This window comes from Raphanus sativus, chromosome 3 (assembly GCF_000801105.2).
Source record: "Raphanus sativus cultivar WK10039 chromosome 3, ASM80110v3, whole genome shotgun sequence".
In the NCBI taxonomy this organism is placed as follows: Eukaryota; Viridiplantae; Streptophyta; class Magnoliopsida; order Brassicales; family Brassicaceae; genus Raphanus; species Raphanus sativus.
In genome coordinates, this window is record NC_079513.1 from 6322901 (window position 1) to 6342002 (window position 19102).

General features: G+C 31.6%; 2 protein-coding genes across 2 annotated transcripts; both read left to right on the forward strand.

The window, feature by feature from the left end:
• The first annotated feature begins 242 nt into the window (after positions 1-242).
• LOC108845053 (uncharacterized mitochondrial protein AtMg00810-like) lies at positions 243-1418 on the forward strand. Its single transcript, XM_057006242.1, has one exon. It carries the CDS (start codon positions 243-245, stop codon positions 1416-1418), a length of 1176 nt encoding a protein of 391 aa, XP_056862222.1.
• An 8698-nt stretch (positions 1419-10116) lies between these two features.
• On the forward strand, positions 10117-13430 carry LOC108820943 (KDEL-tailed cysteine endopeptidase CEP1). The gene is made up of 5 exons (XM_057005937.1): positions 10117-10604; positions 10869-11104; positions 11192-11332; positions 11570-11908; positions 13285-13430. Exons 1-4 carry the CDS (start codon positions 10163-10165, stop codon positions 11831-11833), a joined length of 1083 nt encoding a protein of 360 aa, XP_056861917.1. The 5' UTR covers positions 10117-10162; the 3' UTR covers positions 11834-11908; positions 13285-13430.
• Positions 13431-19102: the final 5672 nt, after the last annotated feature.

Consider the following 19102-nt stretch of genomic DNA (forward strand, 5'->3'; position numbering starts at 1 on the left):
TGTAAATGGGTGAATACATACAAGTATAATCCTGATGGAACAGTTGAACGTCCCAAGTCTCGCTTGGTAGCTAAAGGTTACACTCAGTTGGAAGGCCTTGACTACATCGATACGTTCTCACCAATGGCTAAGTTGGGAACTTTTAGGCTTCTTCTTCGTCTTGTTGCTGCTCTAACTGGTTTACTCTGCAGTTGGATATAAGCAACGCTTTTCTCAATGGTGATTTGGATGAGGAAATATACATGACGATTCCTCAAGGCTATGAAGAATTGACGGGCAAGAAGGTTCCTCCTGGTTCTGTTTGTCGTCTCCACAGATCCTTATATGGTCTCAAGCAAGCATCAAGACAATGGAATCACAAACTCTCTGCTGTTTTCTTCAATGAAGGATTCGTTCAAGCGCATGCTGATCATTCTCTGTTTGTGAAGACTACATCAACTCTGTTTCTTGCTGCCTTGATATATGTTGATGATATCTTGCTCGTAGGCAATGATGAAGCTGCTATTGCACACTTCAAATATGTGCTGGAAGCTGCTTTCAAGCTCCGGGTTCTTGGTCCAGCTAAATATTTCTTGGGTTTTGAGATTGCCAGGAATGCTCAAGGCATATCTCTCAATCAAAGGAAGTACACGTTGGAGCTTCTCCAAGATGCAGGCTATCTTGGTTGCAAACCGGTTACAGTTCCTATGGAACCAAATCAAAAGCTATCTGAGTCTACTGGTACTTTACTGCCTGATGCTTCTGTTTTCAGGAAGATTGTGGGTCGTCTCTTATATTTGACTCATACAAGACCAGATATCACTTATGCTGTGCATAAGCTCAGTCAGTTCATGGCAGCTCCACGTTCTGATCACCTCACTGCAGCATATCGAGTCCTTCGCTACTTGAAGAATGATCCTGCTCAAGGCTTATTCTACTCGTCTTCAACTGATCTGGCCTTGACTGCGTTTAGTGATGCTGACTGGGCAACATGTCCTGACTCTAGACGCTCCATCACTGGTTACTGCATCTTTCTTGGTGACTCTTTGGTGTCTTGGCGCTCAAAGAAGCAACCAACGGTCTCCCGGAGCAGCTCGGAAGCAGAGTATCGTGCCATGGCAGATGCTACTTGTGAGCTTATCTGGTTAACGTCTCTGCTCAAGTCTCTTCATCAGTCTCCTTCTGGCCCTGCAACATTGTTCTGTGATAACATGTCTGCTCTGCACATTGCCTCCAACCCTGTATTCCACGAACGCACGAAGCACATCGAGAACGACTGTCATGTGGTTCGGGAACGGTTGCAAAGCGGGTTCTTGAAGACAATGCACGTGAAGAGTGAACATCAGCTTGCTGATCTATTCACTAAAGCTGTTCAACCGAATGTTTTCAAGACCTTAACATCCAAGATGGGTACTCACAAGTTGTTCATTCCATCTTGAGGGGGGGGGGGATATTAGAGTTATTAAACCGGGTTGTAAATATATGACTAAACCGGTTCTCAATGTACATATAAAACAGATTGTATACGGTTACATTTTCATTAAGTCAAATATACAATTTTAAATCTCTAACTGACTCTCTTCTTCTTCCTCTCGTCACCATCTTCATCGAGCTTGAGCTTGAGCTTCACTAGCTCTAATAGCTCTTATTATCTTTAAATCAGCTCGTTGACTGGCTGTTCTTTATAATCACCAACCTAAAAAAAACATAAAATAAAACCATAATCTGTGATAAAATTTCGTCAATCCAAATCTGTAACATATTCTGAATATGTATAACATGGAGACTGTTGGAGATCAGCTGCACAACTGAAACTAGTAGTACATGAAAAAGTTTTTATTCGGTTCACTCCTAAGTTCACCGCTAACGTAACAGCTAATAAAAATTTATCAATATATATTCTATTTATACGCACGAAAATAAAAACAAGAGAGAGAGATAAAGTTTTTCTATGGTGTCTCTCCCCACCCCACCGTCAAACCCTAGTTTCAGACGTCTCAACCGTTTGTTTCAAGGAGGCCGATCAGGGCCGGCCCTGAGATTTTGGGGGCTGTAGACGAGTCAAGAAGGACTTGAAGCAAATGTTTCATTAGGCTTGGCTCAGAGCCGGCCCTGCCGACGACACAGAATTTGTAAATTTTTCAGATCTCAGAAAACTTTTGTAATACTTCTTAGAAGATTCTCAGAAAACTTATTGAGAAGTCTTCTAATGCATTTTATGCTAGAACACTTCGTGGAGTCTTCTAATGCATTTTATTCTAACGACTTTCCACAAAATCTTCTAGAACTTCTCACGAAGTCTCTGGAAGTCTTCTGCCCAAAGTAGTACTAATTTTTTATATTTATTTTGTGTGTTTTATATATTAGATTCTTAAAAGTTATAGATTCAACCTAATTTGATTGTTTTGTTTATTATTTAAGCATAAATTCTTTATTTTGAAGTTTTCTTTGTTTTAAAGTCACTTGAATACTTATGAATATGCAGATTTTTTAGATCTGAGTCAGATTTTGGAAAACTTCTCAAAATACTCTTAGAAGTCTCTCAGAAGACTTCTAATGCATTTTATGCTAGAAGACTTTCCACGAAATCTTCTAGAAGTCTTCCAAAGTCTTCTGCCCAAAGTGGTACAAATTTTGGATATGTATTTTGTGTGTGTTTATATATTAGATTCTAAAAATTTATACATTCAACCTAATGTAACTATTTTGTTTATTATTTAAGCATACAAAAATTATTTTTGAAGATTTATTTGTTTTGAAGCTATTTGCTTTTGAATATGTATATTTTTCAAATTAGAGTCAGACTTTCGAAGACTTCTCAAAAGACTCTCGGAAGACTTCTCAGAAGATTCTCGAAAGAATTCTTAGGAAGTCTTCTAATGTAGCTTATGCTACAAGACTTCCTACAAAGTCTTCAGGAAGTTTTCCGGAGTCTTATACCCAAAGTGGTACAAAGGGATGATGTCTAGTGAAGTCCAAACTTATATATGTTGAAGAATGATATATAGCTCAGTGTGTAATAGTTTTGTTTATGATCTTTTTATGATTTGTATGTGTACTATTTTAGTTATGAATTATTTTGTAAACTTGAAGAGATGTTAATCAAAAACATTAGGTAAATATGTTCATGTTTTGCCAAAAGTAAAACATACCAAAAACGTTTTTTAACCATTCTATTCATTCATAACAAAACACAATAACACAAAAACTTAGTCAAATTTACTAAAACTAAGAAAGAAAACTTCTCAAGAAAACTTAAACAAATTCACAAAAGATTAAAATTGAATTTTAAGTAAAAGTTGAAATTCTAAATCTCAAAGAAGTTAAAATTTATATTTTATGATCTATAAGATTCATTAAACCACGTGACTTGATATTCTTGAAGTTACTTATCACTTTTGAAAGTTAAAAACATACCTTGAAGTTACTTAACATTCTTGACAATTTTACGTTATGACTTTCATCTAGGAGTCCTAATATTGACTAATATACCTGAATTAATAAGAAAAATATTAAAGTCATTTTAGCTGTAGAGAAAATGAAAATTTATTAAACATTCAAGAATACTTCTTAGAAAATCTTTCATTTAAGTCATTTTTTCAATTTCAAATTTACAAGAAAAACTTCTAGAGAAGTCTATCCTGTAGCAAACATCTTGAGAAGTCTTCCTTTAAAAATATTGGCTTACCTTTGAATTTGAAAAATCCTCGAAAATACAAGAAAATCGACCAAAGTTCTGCAATATTTGACTATTTTAGAAGACTTCTATAAAAGTCTTCTTAAGTTTACATGAAATCTTCTCACTGTCACAAGAAATTTGCGTAGGTTATTTTTTCAATTGAATTTATTTTGATTTTTTCAGAGAATACTTCTCTAGAATTCTTCCGTCAAAAGACTTCTAGAAAAGTCTTCTCTCGTAACCAAAGGTTTGACTAAAAAAACCAGGATAAAATTCAAAAAAACTTCTTAAGAAGACATCTAGTAAAAGACTTCTCTCATTATTAAAGTTTTTACTATTAATTGTCATTTTCAAAACTAACCTACGCAGACTACTTGTGATAGTGAGAAGACTTGGCCAAACAGTTAAGAAGTCTTCCGGAGAAGTCTAAAAGACTTCTCGGAAGTCATTTATATAAAGTCAATTTCTGAAAAATTTGGTTAATTGAAAAACTAACTTGTTTATCCCAGAAGTCTTCTCATCTTTTTTTGTTAAAAAGGAAAAATTAGAAAACTTCTTCTCATTTTTTTTAACAAAGTAAAGTTAAAAGACTTCTAGAGAAGTTTCTCTAAAAACACACAAGAAGTCAACTGTAAAACTAACATATGCATTGACCAGAAAACTTCTAAGAAGATTTCTCGTCCATGCATAGACTAGTTTTGCAATTGACATTTTAGATCTTCACGAAAGAGATTTAAAAACATCAAATATCATTTTTAAATCCGGTATTCATGTTTAACTTTTACAAACACACATAAATTTATAATGGAAGTTACTCACTCGTTTTTGACCATGAATCATGAATTTCAATAACTGTAATAAGTTTACAGTTTTTGAAATAAAAAATGGACTTTTGGATGAAATAAGAGATAAAGTGAAAGGAAAATGGTTTATGTGTGTAAGAAAGAGGATATGAAGATGTATATGTTGGAACTTTAGGTGCATTTAGAGCTTGAAATTGGTTGTTCATGGTGGTTTGTGTTTTGATGACAATGTCAATGTTATAAATAAATGAGGAATATAAGATGAGTATGTAAAACACTCATTTTCGAAAGTAAAAATGTCATTTTTGGGAGTAACTTGAACTTCTAAGGTGAATATGACAAATAAAAGTTTTTAAAAATGCATGAGTTATGTTTTAAAGGGCTTATTTGTTAACTAACCAGAAAAAATTAGTATTTTAGAGAGATGGGAGAGAAATACGAAGAGAAAAGGGAAGAGAAAAGGGAAGAGAAAAGGGAAGAGAGCGTGTGTTTTTGGTTACTTAGTCAATTAGTTTTTTTTATGCCACTAGGTGCAATTTCCCTATTTTGAATCATATTTGAAAAAACCTAAAATTCTAAACTAAAGCCTAAACAAATGTAGTTACCAATCGAACCTTTGTTATTCTTTTTAGGGAAAATTGTTTTTTAGACCAAAAAATGATAATTATATCCTATTAGGCTAATCTTTTTTTTGTACCATTTTTCCCTTAATACCTTTTAGTATTTTCTAAAATAAATCAAATTAAATAGTTTTACAAACAAAAAAAATTCAAAAATAGTAAATACTGATGAAAGACCTATATTTACGTATTGATATTTTTTCAGTTCTAAAAATATTTAAATTATAATTTCATATTTTGTTCTAAAAATTAGAATTGACATTCTACATAGTAGAAAATGTAATCCACTTTTTCATTGAATTTACTATGTTTAGAATATGTGTTCTACGTAAATAATAGTATTCTAAAAATATTTGGAAAACATATTCAGCGCTTAACATATCGTTCTAAAATCTGTAGAATCAGAATCTACACATTACTATAAATCTAAAACTTGTAAAAATCAGAATCTACACATTACTGTAAATCTTTTTTTTTTGTCGGGTTTATTATGCTATTAGAAACAATAAGAAACATTACATAGACGATATTACAGCTGACCATTCTACCTGCCTTATTAGAATTCATGTCTGACTGCATCACTTTGAGCCGCCCTATGAGATCCATTCCTGACGGTATTTCTTGCGTCATGCTGAAGATTCCTTGTAAGACTTGTCTCCAATATTCTACATAATTCGCCTTTTCCGGGAATTGAAATCCAGACCTCCTAGTATAAAAATTGCGTCGCCTGGAATTCGAACCCCAGACTTGAGTGTAGAAGCCTTTAAACCTTGACCACTAGGTCACGGTGCTTCCACACACATTACTGTAAATCTAAAACTAGTAAAAATCGATTTCAAACATGTTTATTGTATTCTACACTCTACGGATAAGGATAATCAGTTCCAAAAATATGGGAAGTGAATATTTAGAAATATTCAGTTTCTTTAAATTTATTAATTAAATCGTTTAAAATTTCGTTTTTAATAGAAAATAGATTTATAAAAAAATAGAAATCGATTTTTTTAAAAAAAATAGAAAATCGTTTTCTTAAATAAAAAATGATTTGTAAAAAATAGAAAAATCGATTTATAAAAAAATAGAAAATCTATTTTCTTTTACAAAATAGAAAATCGTGATTTATAAAATCAATTTTAAATTAAAATCAATTATAAAATCAAAAATAAAAATAAAAAATTGAAGTTTAGGATTTTTAGGGATTTTTTAATATTTTTAACACTTTAGTTAAAAATATATATTTAATGTTTAACAATATTTTCTTGATTGAAATTTCAAATTTTTTAATTGAAATTAGGGGTAGTATCACCATTTTAAGAAAAAATTAGCCTAATAGGACATAAAGTATACGAGATTAGTCTATTATGACATAGTTATCATTTTTTGGTCAAAAAAAACAATTTTCCCTTCTTTTTAATTATTCTCAAAAAGAAAACAGAAAGAAAGGAATTAACGGTTAAATTTTAAGGAAACCTTTTTCTTGCATTGGTCTTTGTTGGTGATTGCGTGTTTGCTGTGTGTGTGGTGTGGTATGTCCATCGTCTCCATTTACTTTTTATTTACTTTTGGCTCAGTTTCAGTTTGCGTTGTTTGTTTCCATTTTACAGCTTTTCCCTTATCAGTTAAAGCACATTTTCCACCTCTTTTTTTGTCATATATGAATCATCTGCTTTTTCTACAATCTTCATCAATCTAAAATCTCTCTTTTGTCTCTCGAAATCAATAATTCCTACGCTAATAAGTCGACACGGTAGTTTTGCAGAAAAAGAAATAGTACTTGGGTTCAAAGCGATGTTAAAAAATTAAACCTAAGCGTAATATTAAACTAGTCCGTTTCTTATAGCTCTCTTCCTAAACACATTTTAGCTTTGCATCTGAGAAATAAAATATTTTGTTCTCTTTTGACATAAAAATATTTCAACACAAAAAAATATATAATTAGGTACTCACAGCTTTTCCTCATTGCCATTTAGATACATATTTGTGTAAATCAAATAAACAGACACATAACTAATCATAATTAGGTAAATCTAATCTATTAAAATTGAAGTACAAATAAGAATTGACCCTGACTTTTTCTAAATATTTACAATGGAATGCCACTAGAATAAAACATTAATATTGCTAAACCAACAACTCAAATTTGACCTGCCTTACTTTATTATCTCGAAACAAAACCGACGTAACTTAATATTGCGTGTTTAATGATAATCATTGAGATATGGAAACATGATCAAATCTAAAATCTCTATAGAAAAGTTGTTTCCGTATATAGCTCTTGCAATCTTAACAATGGAATATTACCTTATTCTTTTTTTTTTTTTTTTTTGACGGCAAACGGCTATTCTATTACTCATATTACCTTATTCTTATCATTTATTTTTGCTCTCACGGTATATTTGGTATATTTGTAGAAAATTCTTATTATCTAATCTTGCCTTCCAAGATATTCTTTGAAAATTGACTACAATTAAGCAAGCATCACTAATTAGTTTCCATATTCTGCGTTTGAAATTTTAACAAATAATTAGAATTTGATTAGCATACATATGTTCATACGATACAATTTTTTTTCTTTTCAAAAAAACAGAATATAAAACCATCTTAGCTGTAGCTACTCCCCATTTCTATCCTCTTAACCTAAATTATAAGAGCCTCCTATATACTTCTCCACCTATCGCTGCTTTAATCAGACGATTTTAGATCCATCCTTTATGTGCCTTTTGGTATGATTTACAGAATTTACTTGAGTGAAAATAGAGAAGTACGCTTCACAACTCTTCATCCTCTTTTTTGTTTTTGGTTAAATCCCTTCATACCTTTGCTAACATTTTCTCTCTTTTTTTGTCCGGTTATAATTCCCTGTTTTGTTCTGGTGATGATTTTTCGGAAGAATGAGGATAATTTTTGAAAACTATTTACTTAGGACTATGAACAAGTATGGAAGATTCCCACTCTCACAAAAATTCAATCCTTTGTTTGAAAAATGCTCTATGGGCTGCTTACAAGATTTCCTCGAGAGGCATGAAGATTGATGTGAGAACGTTTTCAAACCCTTTTAAATTTTCTAACTTTTTCTGTGAATATATATGCGTAATGCAAGTTGTTAATGATTGTTGTAATTGTCGTTTTCTAAGGTGAAATATGGATTACTTTTCTGGTATTAGATCGATGAAAAACATGGATACACTTGATTTTTCAGTTGGTTTTGACACCAAAGCATATCACTTTTGTCCTGGAATATGCTATTGGATGTGGACTGTTGGAGCATAATGTAGTACCTGAAGATTCAAGAAGGTTGAGGTGAACTTACATTCAAATATGAGACTTTATATATTAGTCATAACAATATATATGAATTCATTATTTTAATCTATATTATTAAAATTGAAGTACAAATTATGTTTTTTTGGAAACATAGTTTAAAAATAAGTGTGTTTGAAAACATGAATATCAATTTAAAAAAAAAGATTTATTTGGAAACATGAATATCGATATAAAAAAGATATAATATTGTTTAGAAACATAGATAGCATTATATTAAGAAAATAATAAATTTATGTTATTAAGAAAAGTTGAAAATCTATTATATTATGAGAAACTATATATTTGTGTAAATTTTAAAATATATGAAAATGAGCTAATCTAATAATCTAAAAATATCATTTGTTTAAAATAATCATAAAACAAAATTTAAACTTTATATACATATTTCAAATCAAAATAATAATTTAAAGTTGATTTATATCAAAAATTGATTTAAAATATACATATATTCAAAAAAATTATTTTTTACCAAAATATTTCCAACAACCATTATTAAAAAATGTTTTCAATATATGTGATTATTGAAAATATAATATATGTGATTATTTATCTGATAGTATATATAAAATACTATTAATTATATGTTTGGTGTGTTTGAAATGAAAAAAATAGATTGTGAATTAGGGATGGACGTTCGGGTACCCATTCGGATTCGGTTTAGGTCTGTTTGGGTTTCGGGTTATCGGGATCAAAGATTTCAGTCCCATCGGATACTTCTAAATTTTGGTTCGGAAGCAAATTCGCATCTTTGCGGGTTTGTTCAGATTCGATAACCCATTTAAATTCATTATATACTTTAAATTTCTCAAAATATATAAACAAAATAATATAGTACTTATACATTTGAATAACATATATCAGAATACCTAAACTTAACATATAAATTGGTTTGATTTAAATAATTGGATATAAAATCAATAGTTATGTTAAGTATTTTTAGTGATTTGAATATACTTTAATTATTTTAGATATTTATATATATTTTCAACTATTTAAACCAACTTATAAGTACCATACATATTCTGTATGTTTTATATACATTAAGTCAAAAAAATATAAGTATATAAATCTATTTCGAATACATTCAAGTATCTGAAATACTTTGATTCGGAATGGATTCGGTTTCCTTTCTCTAAATACCAAAATTTTTATATTTAATCAACTTCTGTTCGGGTTTTGTACTTCTTTTGGATCGGGATCGTTTTAATTTTTTAGATTTCGATTTTTTGTCCAACTCTAATATTGACATGAAAAACAATATATTTTATAAAAATATACACCCGCACGGACGTGCGGGTCAAAATCTAGTTATTAATTAATAACAGAGTTCCTATTGAAAATAATTAGTTGCGTACAAGTTTTGTTTTTATCAAAATTTGTGGTTCCTGTTCAGTTTACACTTGTAGTTAAGTCATCTCATCACCAAAATTCATTAATTATTGTTACCACAAATATAAGAGAAATAAATGAGGTTGCTTGCACCATAATATCACGCGGCATCAACTGATCAACAAAAATTTCTATTCTATTGTTATTATCTTTATATTTCCATTAACTAATGTATCGTCAGTCACGACTCACAAACGTAAAAGATTTGTTGCATCCTACACGTAATCCTCTAACCTCTTTTGCAACTTTTAACATATCGTTATCACAATATTCTCACTCCAACATATAAATTCTCTTATAAAAACAGTTCTCTCTTTGTACCTTACCATCCACAAACACATACTCAATCACAGGAACATAGGAGATATATGAAGCGATTCATTGTCTTTTCCCTTTGTTTGCTTATGGTTCTTGAAGCCACAAAGGGTTTAGATTTCCATGAAAAAGATTTGGAATCGGAGGATAGCTTGTGGGAGCTGTACGAGCGGTGGAGGGGTCACCAAACCATAGCTAGGAGCTTTGAAGAGAAGGCAAAGAGGTTTAACGTGTTCAAGCACAACGTGAGGCACATCCACGAGACCAACAAGAAGGAAAAACCTTACAAACTCAAGCTCAATAGGTTCGGTGACATGACAACTGAGGAATTTAGAAGATCATACGCTGGTTCGAACATCAAACATCATAGGATGTTTAAAGGTGAAAGACGAGCAACAGAAAAATTCATGTATGCAAATGTTAATGCTCTCCCGACCTCTGTTGATTGGAGAAAGAATGGAGCTGTCACTCCTGTCAAAAACCAAGGTCAATGCGGTGAGAGCTTCTTCTCATTTATGCTTCAATCTTATGTTTTTTTTTGTCAAGTATAACATTAAAAACTAAGTTTGTGAAATTTAAATTAGAGAGCCCGCGCAAGTAAGTAAAGTGAAAACATTTTGGTAACTCTTTTGTTAAAAAACTGCTTTGGGTTTCCATCCTAAAGATGTAAACATCCGTCAAAAGCCCATAAGTCTGAAAATACCAAAGCAAACATGTAAAATGAGAATGGATACAAGACTAAGTTTGTGGTTACTACAGGGAGCTGTTGGGCGTTTTCGACAGTTGTGGCAGTGGAAGGGATCAACCAAATACGAACGAAACAGCTGACATCACTATCAGAGCAAGAGCTAGTGGACTGTGATACGAATGAGAACCAAGGGTGTAATGGAGGTCTGATGGACCTGGCTTTTGAGTTCATCAAGGAGAAAGGAGGACTAACGAGCGAGCTAGTGTACCCTTACCAAGCTTCTGATGAAACTTGTGACAAAAACAAGGTTTGTCATATACTACACGTTATCGAAGAGTTAAGAAAGTCAATTAGTAATGAAGTTCAAATAACACAAGTCATTATAATACCGTAGGAAAATGCTCCGGTGGTTTCAATCGATGGACACGAAGATGTTCCTGAGAACAGTGAGGATGATCTAATGAAAGCTGTTGCTAATCAGCCTGTCTCTGTTGCCGTTGATGCTGGAAGTTCAGACTTCCAGTTCTACTCCGAGGTAAAAATACATAACACAATAATCTAAGTTCAAAAACAGACTAACTCCGTCTGATTACAGTTTGTCGTTTTAGATTAAAAAATTTGCACTTTTTAAGAAAATCATTGAATCTGTCGTTCCCTTAGATAAGTCGGTTACATGTTTTTCTTAGTATTCAGTGAACTAAAATAATTGGATAAAATGGAACTTTCTTTCAAAATATGCACATATTTTCTGAGGCATGCTTGGTGGTGGTAGGGAGTGTTTACAGGGAGATGTGGAACAGAGCTAAATCATGGAGTCGCAGCTGTCGGTTATGGAACAACGATAGATGGAACAAAGTACTGGATCGTTAAGAACTCTTGGGGAGAGGAATGGGGAGAGAAAGGGTACATAAGGATGCAAAGAGGAATCCGTCATAAGGAAGGTCTATGTGGTATTGCTATGGAGGCTTCTTATCCTCTCAAGAACTCCAACACTAATCCTTCTGGACCTTCCTCCACGCTAAAGGATGAACTTTAAAGCTCTTTATATTAATATCTACAAGAAAATAATAAGTTTGATTATCATTTGTTTATGATGTCTTGCTTCCTTTCATACAGAAAAAGGGAAAATCGCATAAAAACACTCAAAGTGTCACTTACTAGCACTTTAAACCTTGAAGTTTTTTCACTAACACTTTTAACTTTCAAAGTGATATTTGTATCATAAAAAACCTCCAAATCAAAAAATTGACCGGTTCAGCAGGTAATTTTTCAAAAATAATTATTTATTTAATAAAATAAACAAAATAAATAAATAAATAAATAAAAATCCAAACAATAAATAAAAATCGAAAATTTTAATAAAATTTACAAAAATCAAAATAAAAAAAATAAATTAAAATTTTAGAAAATTAAATAAATATATTAAATTATTTTCTAAAATATTAATAAAAATAACTAAAAAATAATAATAAATAAGATTAAATTTAAATAGAGAAGAACTAAATAAAAAGTTCACAATTTTTTTTATAAAATGGAAAATATAAAATTCAAAATTCAAAATTCACAAGTGACGATGATGATTTCTCACATAACCATTAACAATGACGATAATTGTCATATCTCCAATGATAGTTTCCAACATCATCTTAAAAATGACAAAAAATCTTTTTCAAACTTTTGAATTTTCATTTTTTTGAAATATATGAATTTTTTATTTTCTGTTTTTAGTTTGATCTCATTTAGTTTTGAATTTTAATTTTCTAAATTTTAATTAATTTTCTGATTTTTTCTAATTTTTTGATTCTTATGTAATTAATAAAAATCAGAAAATTAGAAAAAATCAGAAAATTAATTAAAATTCAAAACTAAATGAGATCAAATTAAAAAACAGAAAACTAAAAAATCATATATTTCAAAAAAATGAAAATTCAAAAGTTTGAAAAATATTTTTTTTGTCATTTTAAAGATGATGTTGGAAACTATCGTTGGAGATATGACAATTATCGTCATTGTTAATGGTTATGTGAGAAACCATCATCGTCACTAGTGAATTTTGAATTTTATATTTTCCATTTTATAAAAAAAATTGTGAACTTTTTATTTAGTTCTTCTCTATTTAAATTTAATCTTATTTATTATTAATTTTTTAGTTATTTTTATCAATATTTTAGAAAATAATTTAATTTTTAATATATTTATTTAATTTTCTAAAATTTATATTTTTTTTGATTTTGTTTTTTGATTTTTGTAAATTTTATTAGAATTTTCGATTTTTATTTATTTTTTGGATTTTATTTATTTATTTTGTTTATTTTATTAATTAAATAATTATTTTTGAAAAATTACCTGCTGAACCGGTCAATTTTTTGATTTGGAGGTTTTTTATGATACAAATGTCACTTTGAAGGTTAAAAGTGTTAGTGAAAAAACTTCAAGGTTTAAAGTGCTAGTAAGTGACACTTTGACGGTTTTTTATGCGATTTTCCCTACAGAAAAATGTCATGTTTGCTTTTCTTTTATTTCTTTACTAGGTGTTTAACCCGCAATTTTGCGGGTAGTTATATTATATAAAGAAATATATATTATTTTTACATTGTTATGATTTTTGAATAATAATTGAAAATTTAATATTTGTTATGTACCATATTGTGATCGACATAACCGGACCGACCAGGACCGTACCGACCGCAGGAGATAATGCTTATCGACTGTTATACTTATCCACTTAGGATAAACACGACCTGATGTATATATATATATATAAGACCCCTGGTTAAGATTAATAATAAGAAACACGTTTCCCCACTTAGTTTTATAACACGTTATCAGCACGATACGTTCTCCAAAAACCCGAGCTACCCAAAACCACCAAAAACCCAAAAAACAGTGCATCTTACAATCGCTCTATCTCTCCAACTGTAAGGATCCAGACAACGAGCCACATATCAAATCGAAGCTCTCGACAAAACGAATCCAACGCCGTAAACCTCGTGTCAATCCGATCTCGGACGCTCCCTCACGCTCTGTTTCAATACGCGCCGCCAGTAACCCTAAAAACCCTAATTTTGGCGCAACTTCAAATCGATCGATCTCTTCAATCCTGAAGAACCAGAAGACGAGTAATATATCAAATTGAAGCTCTTGACGAGACGAACAGATCACCGTAAACCTTGTGTCGATCCGATCTTAGACGCGCTTTCACGCTCTATTTCAATAAGCGCCACCATAAACCCTAAAAACCCTAAAACTCTAATCTCCTCTTTTGTTTTACAATTTGTGTTTGATCATCATTTTAACTTGTTTTTGACTCTTGTGTTTAAGGTCTAACCAAGATCAAACCCTTGATTCATAAATTCCATTCAACCCAATTGGAAGTTAAGAAGAGGCGACCAATTTTTTATCCGTTCCGGTCATGCAGTTCGCGATCCGACTCGTTCCTGCTCTCGGTGGTCCGGTTCTACAAACATCAAAGTTTAGGTAATTAAAATTCTGAAATCTAAAAGAGAACCCATACTGAATTTGGTTGTATTGATAAAGGTTTAAGACTATTAAAATTTGCAAAACCCCAAACCCTAAGATAATAGATCCCAAAATCCTTTGAGTAAGTTGGAGCTTTCAAGTCCAACAGAGATTGTTTCTAACAATTAAACTCGAAACCCTAATGGTTTTGAATCTCACAGCTTGATCTATTGATCTATAAAGTAACTAAAACCCTAAATATGACCTATTATGTATTATGGTCTGAAAATTAATTAAAATTCATGATAATCTCCTAAAAATCCCCAAAGTTAGTTTTCCATCATCAGAATCCGACCCATTGGTCTGGAACTATCTAGAAAACGATTTTTCGGTTTCTGGTCAGAAATTGACCCCTTCAAATAAATTCCGAAAAATTAATTAAAATTCACCAAAAACCATGATAAATCCTAACTAAGAAACCATATAAGTAGTTTCTTCAGATTCGTTTTTAATCACATAGTCATAGTGTAAATTTTTCATACCGAAAAAGTGCATAAAAAGTGTGTGATTGTTTGAATTATTTGAATCACCTAGAAACGATTGTTAGGATCTCATTCTGATTTTGGTTGAATCATTGGAGATTGCTTGAAAAATTTCGGATTTTTCCAGATTGCAAAGTTGCAAATTTTACTTTTTTCAAAACTTTCCGGTTTTGTGAAAATTAACTTTTTATGGTTTCTGAAAACTTCCATATTAGTTTTAGAATAATGGAAGATTGGTAAAACTAGTTTAAAACCATAATTGAACGTTTTCCAGATTGATAGAATGCAAAATTAACTTTTCTAAAAACTTCTGTTTTTGAGAAATTGTCTTTTATAAGTTGCTGGAAACTTTTCATTTTTCTTTTGGAAGATTAGAAAAATGCTATAATTGTTAAGATTGATCTGATTTTTTTAAGTCATATAATGGTTTCGAAAATAATTATTAAAAATGAAACCATATATTTTCGAAACCCTAAACCCTATTTTCTCTCTCTAGAATCCGATAATATTTTAAATCATCTAGAATCAATTATTTGATATGATTTAAATTTTTTTTCCATCTTGATCATGTAGACAATGATTGCTAAGGTTGCATTATAAAACATTTTTTTAATTGATTGATCATATGAGAAAATCAGATTGCTAGATTGAAAGAAAAATTGGATTGCATTGCATTAATTCAGAGGTTGAAAGAAACTAAAACCTGCATTGCTATATTGACTAAAAAAAATTGGATTGAATTATAAATAAATGGGTGAAAGAAACCAAATCACATTGCATAAATAAAAGGTTGAAAGAAACCAAAATGCATTGTTTGAATCCGATTATAAGTCAAATAATAAGACTCTAAAATCTATATTTTCAGATGTCGAATTTGGATTATCAAGCCATTAATCTCTCTGGAGATAATTATTTAAAATAGGCCATGAACACTGCAATTGTCCTGAAGATAAGAGGACTTGACAGATGTATCATCAAAGGCGAGTATGCAACTGAAAATGAAAAATATGGGGCAGTAACAATTATTCGCCAACATCTCACTGAGGATCTCGGAGATCAGTATCTAATTATTGCGAACCCTCTAGATCTTTGGACAGAGTTAAAATCCAGATACACAATAGTGTTATTACCAAAGGCTAGGCATGAGTGGATAAATCTCAGATTTCGGGACTTTAAGTCCGTAGATGAATATAACTCAGCTCAAATCAAAATCGTTTCTAAATTGAAACTATGTGGTGAAGAGGTAACAGAGGAAGATTTACTGGAAAAGTCATTCCTCGCAGCTGATCCAAGGGATCTATTGTTACAATATACCTACAGAAAAAATGTTTCACCACTTATACGAATTTGATCTCGTATCTATTACAAGCTGAGAAGAATAATGAGATACTAAAGAAAACCAGTGAGATGAGACTTCCTGAAGCCAATAAGGCTGGAGAGAATAAGGATGAATCCAAAGAAGCCACGTCCAGAATAATAAAAGGAGTGGTCGGCTTATACATTGCCTAAGAATTGAGATTTTGACATTCTGATTTTATGTTTTGATTTGTTTGTCATTTATATTTTTTTATATAATAAGAGTTGTTTTAGTTTTATATTATCATGTTTGACTTGCTTGATAATTTCTTGAATGATAAATGACAAATGATTTTTTTTTTTTTTAAAAAGAGTATAGTAATTAAATTTTTCCGACCAAAGGCATTGCCTAAAGGGGGCATGAATTATTCACCCAAATAAAAGACCCATTTGAGTTATAAAATTTTGAAAATGAATGGTTTCCACATTGAACCAATGGGCAAAAGAAATATAAATTCCTTAAGATTATAAAGAAAGTAAAAATCGCCCAAGGCATAAAAATGGTCGAGACTGTACTCCCAACTGATCTAAACTATGCTAAAAGATCAGTATGATAAAGGCAAAAGGCCTAGGTAACCAGATAGGTTGACCACGAAATTTTATACACTTTATGGCATGACTGGACTAGTCATCCAGGTCTTTAAAATTGATGCAAAGATTGATATCGAAAAAAGGCACAAAAGAGTTATCCCATAGAATCTCACGTTGTGTAACATGTACACAAGGGAAACTCAATAGGCTATAATGTTCCAAGCATCTAAAATATTTATAGCATGTTCATGAGGGGGAGAAATGACACTCCCGTGGTCCATGAACAACACTAAAAATCCGAGTGACATGGTCTATGACCATGATAGAACTTGGCCGAATTCTTTGTGATACAAAGATCACTAGCTAATGCTTGGGAACACATGGATTTAAATGTAATAAAAATATGCATCAGGCCATATAAAGTTAGCATAGATATTCCCACCTAAGAATGATAAAGGGTCATGATCCAGACATAGACCATCCTAAGAGATTATGTATAGACCACCACAATAATATGTGCCGTCTAGGATGGAACCTCATAAAAAGATGAGATAAGATTGGCAATATATGTTGGATATGAGAATGCTTTCTCCCACGATTTTATAAGAAACCTTGAGCCAAATATGGGTGATCAGATTAAGGCCAGGTTTACGGATTGCATGATTAAATCCGACTATCCAACATTAGGGGGAGAAAGAAATAAGCTGGTACAAGTATAAAGAAATGGAATGGTATTAACCATCCTTATCTTGGCAAGATCCTCGGAGCAGAGAATATGATTTAAGACGTCCAAAGAAAGATCATACAAAGCTAGCTAAAAGAATGCCAGACAGATTAGACCCGAAAAGAAAAGAAAAGAAAAAGAATGACTAAGTCATACCAGCTTAAGCACCACGAAATTAATGTCCTAGAAGAGACATAATCAAGTTGCTATAGAGTCTAAAGATAGACCAATATGTTCCATAAGATAAGGAACCTCGGAAATGAAAAGAAAGGTGCATAGAAATGACATATCTGAGGTCATAAGGGAAACCATACCAGACATTGAGATAAGGCTGCGCAGCTAAACATCAAAGGAACCAGACCATGTAGTTTGGGACGCCAAACTACAAGGTAATGAAGGTTCTTAGTAACAATGAAATCTCTAATCGATTAGTTCATGTCTGGAACACAATGGAACCATACATATAATAGAGTGTCGACACATACACACATAAAAGATAAAGATGCATAAGGAAATATCACTTGAGTTTAAAATATATAAGCGAGGATCAGAACCCACGTGAATACAAGAATGCATTCATAGATTAAAAGGTTGAAACCGTGGGGGTTTAAAAGAAAGATTCAAAGAATCTATAAAAGAGATGGGTGTATTGGCCATATATAGAAACACCATCTGATAAGATAAAACCAGTGAAAATAGGTCATGTGTGGGAAAGAAGAAGAAATCGTGAGACATGGACTAAGGTGTTCATATTCCTATTTACAGCATTCAAAGAATGGCTTGATTACACAAGGATACACACAAAGACTAAGGAACAGATTATAAGGAGATGTACTCCTATGTGGTGGATGCTACTATAAATTCGAAAATGATAAATGTCTGGATATAAGTAAGAAAGAAATGTAGTAAGCAGCATGTTGATCACTGGATAAAGAAATGATAAGAATATCAAAAAGATGAGAAAAAAAAATTCTCATGGAATAGTTTTGTTCCTAAACTATTCATGGACTGAAACAAGGCAGCTGCAAATGATAGACTAAGAAAATACTTAGTACAATCAGTCCATAGATCCTTATAGAAAATATTATAATTCCTTGTGTTTATGTTTATACCAAACCAACCTAAAGAGAGGTTCAATGATACAAGTTATCGATTGATTTTGGACAGAATATGATGGGACTAGAAATCTTAGCCATATATGAGTATACTGGCGTGTGATGACAAGGTCTATGACTTAACATGTATGTTTTCGAAAACATAGCATTGTCTACGACAAAATGAAAAAAGTCATGAGACATCATCCAGAGATAGTGACCAGAACAATGACTGAGTCAATAATAAAATGAAAGTGTCCACGGTATGGCAAAGCCATGAGACTAGAGGAACTGTGGGACATGAGAGGACCTGCAAGAAAGATTTAATCGCAGGATAGAGGTACATCCAAGTACTGGTCGAGTACTATCCGAGTACTGATTGAGCATCATCCATCCGACCAGAACATGAAGACATTGTCGAGTGGTCAGCATCAAAGGAGCACGTCTTGACCATGTCCAAATGAAGTTACAGAAGGCCGGCGAAATTACAAAGTATTACAAAAAGCTCATCGACCAGATAGAAATGCATCGTCCAAAGATCTACAGTGATGCATTCATCAGGGGGAGTTCATGTGTTGTACTCTTTTTCCTGTCCATGG

Coding starts and splice junctions, on each gene's coding strand:
- LOC108820943 (XM_057005937.1), top strand. CDS start 10,163: ATGAAGCGATTCATTGTCTTTTCCCTTTGTTTGCTTATGGTTCTTGAA. Junction 11,105..11,191: donor AAACTTGTGACAAAAACAAG/GTTTGTCATATA, acceptor ATAATACCGTAG/GAAAATGCTCCGGTGGTTTC. Junction 11,333..11,569: donor ACTTCCAGTTCTACTCCGAG/GTAAAAATACAT, acceptor TGGTGGTGGTAG/GGAGTGTTTACAGGGAGATG.
- LOC108845053 (XM_057006242.1), top strand. CDS start 243: ATGACGATTCCTCAAGGCTATGAAGAATTGACGGGCAAGAAGGTTCCT.